At 29.8% G+C, this 8,171-nt stretch overlaps 1 protein-coding gene across 1 annotated transcript; it reads left to right on the top strand.

Annotated features, from left to right (window-relative positions):
• Nucleotides 1–3,150: 3,150 nt before the first annotated feature.
• On the top strand, nucleotides 3,151–7,182 carry LOC131078715 (homeobox-leucine zipper protein PROTODERMAL FACTOR 2-like). Its single transcript, XM_058016487.2, has 10 exons — nucleotides 3,151–3,281; nucleotides 3,745–3,862; nucleotides 3,952–4,140; nucleotides 4,239–4,652; nucleotides 5,383–5,484; nucleotides 5,580–5,789; nucleotides 5,989–6,139; nucleotides 6,296–6,528; nucleotides 6,623–6,718; nucleotides 6,802–7,182. Exons 1-10 carry the CDS (start codon nucleotides 3,151–3,153, stop codon nucleotides 7,180–7,182), a joined length of 2,025 nt encoding a protein of 674 aa, XP_057872470.2.
• Nucleotides 7,183–8,171: the final 989 nt, after the last annotated feature.

The following is an 8,171-nucleotide window of genomic DNA, read 5'->3' as shown; positions in this document are numbered from 1 at the left end:
GTTATTCCAAATAAAATAGATGATTTTTTTCTATTATACATATATTTTCTAAATATGATTTTGAGATTTTTTTTCAAATTAAACGAATATTTTGTAAGAATGCAATATTAATTGAAGTGTTCTACTTATTGAGAATATGAACACATTATTCCTTAAGTATATTAGACTTGCTTTGGCTTAAGATTTTGTTTAGGTCATTTATAGGTATAACTAGGATAAATTATTTCCAAGTAAAAGGATAACATATATTAATGTAGAGAAAAAATATCATTTCCTAATTTTCTCCTCTCGTTTTGAACAAATTTATGTACATTTTAGGTTTATTTATGGAGATCTTCTAGAATTAATTAATTTTATATGTACAATTTTACTATTTTAAGTGGTTGTGGGTCTTAAAAATGTTTGAGCCTTGTGTCTAGGATGTGTATTTAAAGAAATCATTTAAATATATTTTTAACATGATACAATCATATGGACTAGAAATATGATAATATCTCTAGCACTTTTTGTAGGTTTAATATAGTGGTGTCGTCTATCAATTGTTAAGATTATGTGATAATAATATGTGATAATAACTTGCAATGTTTACTTCGATGTTCATATATGTGGTTGAGAGAACAATTAATTATATACTAGATTATATATATTGAGTTATGTGTATAAAGAAAGTACAAAGATAATGAGGCTTTATTTTTTTAATTTAATAAAGTTATATTATTTGAGTAGAAATACAAAAGGAAAGCCTCAATATCTTTCAACTTCCTTTATGTATAAAATTCAATACAACAAAAAGGAATTTAAATAAATAAATATTTATTCACAAGTCTAATAATTTATTTGTAATTAATTATTTAAATAAACTATAAAGAACAAATTGTTTTATAATTGAGATAGTGGTGTCGTCTAAATAATATAAATCTTATGAACATGTGTAAGTAATATTTTATAAATTTTGATAATAAGGACTAATTAACTATTCAATTGTGTCTTGTAAATTTTGTTATCTTGAATGTCATAGACAAAACATCAATTTTGTTAGTATAGTATATACATTGTCTATTGTTTTGTTTAGATAGTGGTTAGGTGATGCTTGTTATGCTATTACATGAAAAATTTTATTTAAATTGTCATTATCTCCTTTATATAAATTTCATGGTCTTCTCTCTCATATGCTCTTTTATGATACTACCTCAAATTATTGTTGTTATCATTTTATCTATTTTAAATTAATTAGTCAACACTTAATTAATTATAAAATGATTATTTTGTTGTTGCTTTTAAGAAACTACTTATAATTTCATTTCTTTAGATCTTATTAAAATAGATCCATTTCATATGGTTTTAACATGTTTCTTTGTAGATAATGTTGTGTTGCCAAAATGCTATTAGATTGAAGAATGTAGAGTGGATTCTATTATTTTCTTGATTAATACAAGCTTGATATATATTTAGTGATAAAGTTTTTTTCCTAAAAGAGTATTTTCAATTGACTAGAACATTTTTATTGTTTGTTTGTTAAGTGGTGAAGGGCCCTAACCCATTACAGATCCAAATGCAAAAACTATGAAAAAAATAGCAAAAACCATCCTAAGATTTGGAAAGTAAGTCAAAGAAAGATCACCATATGAAAAGTTTATAAACAGTACATATAAAAACTAAAATTAACTAGGATTGAGAAACAATCAACTAAGAACAGCTAATAAAATGAAAATTAAGAAACATAACCATAATTGTCCAACACCTGATCCAACTAGAATTCTCAAGGAGAGACATCCAACTAGACTTCTCAAGGATTGACATTGATCTTTATCCGTAGCAACAGTAATTTTGGCCATAGTCGTAAGCTTTTCTAATCTAACAGAGCACCTTTCTCCAAAAGAACTGGCCATTTTTTAGGTTTCTAGGGGATATGAATCCATGTACCTTAATATGAGAGGAAAGAGTGAGAGAGGTTGTGAATTTTTCCAAGACAATAAAAGTATATGTCATCCATTTCAATCTGACAGTAGGAAACCCACAAGTGATCATCTCCTTTAGGAAAGATGCATCCTCAATCCTATAAGAAAGCATGCATAAAAATTAGGACTTTTCCAGGTATCATCTTATCATTCACATCTAGAAGAAGTCAAATGAAGAATTGGATTATCACCATCACTCATAATAATAAATTATATAGTAGTGGTGTTTTGTGGAGCGCAATCAAGAATAGAAGAATTTAAATATTTAGGTTATAAGAAAATTAATTTTTTGATTTTGTTTTGAAATAAAATATATTACAAAAATAAAGATAGTCAAAAGAATTCACATAATATATAGTTTTTTATTCACAAATTTATAAAGAAAATTTGGATATATAACAACTAATAAACTTTCACCCCTTTAACACAACATCTAAGATTCACTACTTGAAATTTCATCCTTTAATGTTATAATGAAAATTTAAACATGGATCATCATTTTAAGGATCTTATAGTCTTATCATTTGAGAAAAACCCTTTTGACAATGAAAATTTACTTTCTAATATTTAACATATTTAATTCCACTATAACACAACCATTTATTTATTATTTTCTTATTAATATTAAATATTGGTTGGAATTTTAATTTTTCATTTTATAAATATTAAATTATAATAATTATTTTTAGCTATAATTAATGATAAAATAATTGTTTCACCAATATTAATTTAAATCTAAAAATGCTAATATAATTTAAGATGCCACTTATTTTGTTATCTTATTGTTTGGTTTATATCCCCAATAAAAGTTTGGTTACTAGAATACCAATGCTTCCAAGTTCTTATTTGGGGCTCCCCTAACCTTTTTTTAAGTCATTTTGGTTAAATATATAGAGAAAATGTTCATATTCTTCACTTGATCAACCAAAAATAAATAATAAATAGATGCCACTTATGGAGATATATATTTAATATATATTAGTTTATTGAAAGTTGTGACATTTAATAATTCATTACTACATAATTGTTATCCATTAGAAAGAAGTAGAGGAATTCACTCAAACCTCCTTATAAAAAGAAGATTGCTAGCCAAATAAATTATAATTTACTACTACAAAACTCTTATATAAGGAAAAGCATTTCACTCAAAAATCTTTGATTAAAGGGAGGATTACTGATCAAAAAAGGAAAAATGAGTGATAATTGTGAAGGAGATAGAAACGGTGGTGGTAATGAATATGGCGGAGCAAGTTCCACAGAGAGCATGAATTTGGGCAGAAAACATATTCGTTACACCAATGATCAAGTTGAAGTAATGGAAGAGTAAGATTTTTAACTTTTTATGTTTTATTTCTTTTATAATATATTAAGCTGAATAAGATCATGATGTAATTTACATATTATAAAAATTTATAATTTCTCCTTTTTCTTATGTACTCTCTCACAATCTAATACAGAAATAATAGATTATCAACATAATAGATGTTAAATGTTTTTAGATTTGATTGTATGTCGATATACAATCAAATCTAAAAACATCCAATAAAATTTTCATGGATTGAAAAAATCTACTATTTTTAACATAATAAATCTTAGATCCCTGAAAACCTAATGTACTTTCTATTATAAAAAATATCAATTTATCATGTTCAAATACTACCTCATCTATACATGACCATAAGCTTAATTTTTTTATATATTTCTAAGTGATTTTAAATTGAAAACATTGATTCTTGCAGATCTAAATGAAACTGAAACTATTTTTTAAAATATTTTATTGTTGCAGAGTGTTTAAGGTGTTGCAACATCCTGACCAAAAGGGCAGACAAGAACTAAGCACTAAACTGGGTCTCACACCACAGCAAATTAAATTCTGGTTTCAAAACCGCCGCACCCAAGTGAAGGTAGTATATATATTTTCTTTCAAAGTTAGGGTTAACAATTAAGACTATATGAATAATCTTCTGTTGAAAAATGCATTATTTTGGTGCAGGTTCAGCAGGAGCGTACTGACAGCGCTAATTTGCGTTCGGAAAACGAGAGATTCCGACTGGATAGACAGGCGCTGAGAAATACACTTCACAATATCAGGTGTCAAACGTGCGGAGGATCTAATTTCATGACAGAGATGGTTTACAAACAGCAAAGCTTGGCTCTAGAAAACGAGCTTTTAAGAACGGAGGTTTGCCAAAATAATTGCATGGGATTTTTGCATTTATGTTTTGTATTGTTTTTCACAAGTTATTTTGGTCCACTGACGATCCTCTTCTGGCCTTCTAGATTGAAAAACTGAAAGCAGTTGCCTCGAATTGTGTTGGAAGAACAATCCCCTGGTTAGAAACTAGAGAAGATCAATCACAGTTGATGTGCTCTTCACACCATGAAGAGGGAAGCTCAGGACAGAACCAGATTACATTGCCCACACCCACTTGTGTTTCAGTGGATGAATCCTCGGCAATGCAAGCTGCGCGAAAGGCCACTGAAGAATTTATCTGGATGGTAGAGGCAAACGAGCCTGTTTGGGTGAAGAAACCTTTTGCGGATGGTACAATAGAAATTTTGAATACGAATGAGTTATACGGAACATTTCCTCAGGGCATGTGGCTCAGCAGCAACATGAAGAGAGAAGGCAGCAGGGACGCCTCAATTGTTTCTGTCACAGGAGCTGAATTGGTTGATGTCTTGATGGATGTGGTATGATATTTTTAAGGTTTTAATTCAAAAAAATTTAGGATCCTTACAATTTTTACATGTTCGATGACAAAGATTGAGATATTCTGTACTAAATCATGATATTTTCCTAATAATTCCTTATAACTTGCACTGTTATGATTCCCTAGAGTCTCAAGATTTTATAGATCTATGTGTGTGACATTGTTTGCCTTCATGCTTATTTTATATCATGAGATTTAGGCATAAATTTCAGATTTGGAGATTTTGATGTTATCTGATAATTAGTTTCTATTTTTATTTCAATTTTACATCTGTTTCTAAATTTTGCCAGATCTTAACCAAAACTCAATTATTTTAATTTGACGGATGTTAACTATTCCGTTGAACTTTATGTGACTTCCATAACTGTTTATTTGGTGGGTGTTTTGCTTTTGGTCAGTTGTCTCTTTACTGTTTTTTTTATGTATTTGGATTATAAGAGTCTGTCAAATTTTACTATGGACAAGATTTATGATCCCTTAAATATAAAATTTTATATTTTGTGTTTTATAAGACTTTGGAAATATAACAAGGTTGGATGCTAATTGTGCACACCACCAATAACTGGACCAGCTGTTTGGAAGATGCACATTTAAGTATTCGGTGGAATATTTGATTGTTTGAAACAGCCGTGGAATGCACTACCATTTTAGATACTTAGAAAAAATCTATATGCAATACATTAAATCGGATCTTCTATATGTTGTTGCAGAATAAATGGAAGAAAATGTTTTCATTAATTGTAACAAGAGCAGAGACCTTGCAAGTTGTGTCTCAAGGGGTTGGTGGTCACAAAAATGGTTTACTTCAACTGGTATGAATGCCTGTCTCAATAAAGAAAGAAATTAATGGTTTCTAAGCGAATATTTTTATAGAGATGGAATATTAATATGGTATGTCCTCGTGCAGATGTATGCTGAGCTACAGGTTCTATCTCCTCTTGTTCCCATTAGACATATATCTTTTCTTCGGTTTTCCCAGCAGCCGACCAATGGAATGTGGGTAGTGGTAGACTTTTCTCTAGAATATTTGAACTATAGTATTTCTCCCTCTGTTGGATGTTATCATAAGCTTCCGTCCGGATGTGTTATACAAGATATACCTAACGGGTGTTCAAAGGTGTGTATTCTATTAGTTATGTCGACTGGCCTAACTATAAAAGTAGCAAAGAAATTGTAATGAATCTAAGTATAAGCTGATTTTTCCTGGCAGCTTTAAATGGATATATGTAATATATCTGTTGCATTGTTATTTAAAAATGAGAGCTTTAAGTGGGAATTTATATCTAACAGTTATCATTCATTATAATATAATGCAGGTGATTTGGATAGAGCAGGCTGAAATTGTACATAAAATATTTGAGCAAGTCATCAACAGTGAAATGGCCTTTGGCGCCCAGCATTGGCTGACATGCTTGCAGAGGCAATGCTGTTGGTTTAAAACTCTAGTAGATCTCACCAGCGAAGGAGGTATTCATATTTTTGAAAAGACATGTTTTATATTGAAGTAAAATGGTTTTTGATCGGTCCCAAATTTTTTATAATAGAACAGTAGAATTTTAGTCAGGCTATCAAGCAAGTCTTTTTAATTTGTCTACAAATATGTAATGTATATAATGTTTGCAGCTGTTTCCCGGACAAATATGATAAGACTGGCGCAGAACATAAGCAGTCAATTTGTCGCAAATATAAGTGCACTCTCACAATCCAGCAACGACCCTATTAAAATCACAACAAGAAACGCTTCCGAAGTGGGACAATCCAGTGGTGTTATTGTCTGTGTTGGAACTTCGATCAAGCTTTCTGTCCCCCCAAACGTACTGTTTAATTTTCTTGGGGATGAGCGAAGCGCATCAAAGGTATATTAGACCTGTTCCGATTCTTATTTGGAATCTCTAGATTGTATTTTGTTTATCATTTTCTAAGATTTTTTCTGTCCTTTATTCTGTGAAGTACAAACTATTATCATGTGGAGAATGGAAGGAACTCACAAGCATTGGAAATGGGTCAGACCCTGCAAATTGCATTTCATTGTTTGATGTTTATAGTGTAAGTATAAACATTCGAACTTTTTCCGCAATTGTTTTCCTGCATTTCATTTGCCTTGAGTTAAATGCATTTAGAATTTGCAGGAAGGCAAGACAGAGAAGATGCTGAAACATAGTTACAGAGACGCATCGGGGTCTTTTTGTGTGTATACAGCCATAAATGTTGAGACCATCCATGGTAAGGATGCTTCTTCATTACCCATTGCCGCTCATCATGGATTTGCAGTACTACCATATCATACTTCAACTGCCGTTAATTCACTTATACCGACCACTATATTACACGAGGAAGCCTCGGCCACCAGCCTTCACAGTTTAGGCTCAGTACTTACACTATTATTCCAAAATATTGAGACAGAGTTTACCAACTGCAGTCTGAGCGGTGCATATGTTGAAAAAATCCACAATACTATGAATAACACCATCCAAAGAATAAAAAATATCTGGCATTGTATAGATGATTGAGTGCTCAAATTACAGCACAGTCTCAGGAATATATCATTGTTCTTTTGCAGAGGTGGATTCGATTCAAACCCGCAAAGACTAAAATATGTTTATTTTGATGACACAATTGAAATTTCCATGGTTACCAAAATGGGCGTGAGTACCGTTTGGGTGGATTTATGCAAGTTCTAGTGCTTGACCAATGAGTTGAGATTTGAGTTCTGGGTGAATTTGAACTGAAATAGCGCGCTTACGTGTCTCCTCTTGACACTGCTTCTATTTACTATTTAGTAACTGATGTTATATGTCTCCTCTACACATAACTTTGAATTTCTGCGTTGCCTTACTTTTGTTTCTATGTTACTTTACATATATAACACCGATTGCTGATATATGGCCCTGTGATCAGGCCGTGACCAAATAATTTTCACTATTCTTTCTATATACCATTTATTGTAACGGTTCCCTATATTAAGATTTAATATAATTATATGTGTAGCTATCACTTTAATTTTGTTTTTATAAAAACATTTTTCAATTTTGTATTAATTTTTATATTTATAGTTTAATATGAGTATTATTAATGTTAAAATCTAAGGTTTGATAATTTCTTTAAATTTTAGTTAAATTTATAATAGTAGAGATATTTTAAATATATTAATTAATGGTGATTTTATTATGATATAGATATATAAATGTTAATTTTTATTTTATTACATTATTTATTCAGGTAGAGAAGCAATAGAAAGGTAATAAAGAAAATTATATTTTGATTTAAATTTCTTAGTCATTTACACATCAAAACATTAATATTTAATAATAATTCTAATGTTTTCAAAATAAACAACATATAATATTCTCTCAATGTCTCTAAAAATAAAAAGATTTTGAATAAATAAAATAGTTTCAAATGCTTTTCATGAGTATTTTTGTTTTAAGAGTTATTTTATTGATAATGATGTTTGAATTGTGTCCAAGATTTTTAAATTATTTTATTTTATGTATAAATT

Source organism: Cryptomeria japonica, chromosome 2, assembly GCF_030272615.1.
Source record: "Cryptomeria japonica chromosome 2, Sugi_1.0, whole genome shotgun sequence".
Lineage (NCBI taxonomy): Eukaryota > Viridiplantae > Streptophyta > Pinopsida > Cupressales > Cupressaceae > Cryptomeria > Cryptomeria japonica.
The sequence above is the reverse complement of the archived record's forward strand: the minus strand, read 5'-3'. Positions and strand labels throughout refer to the sequence as shown.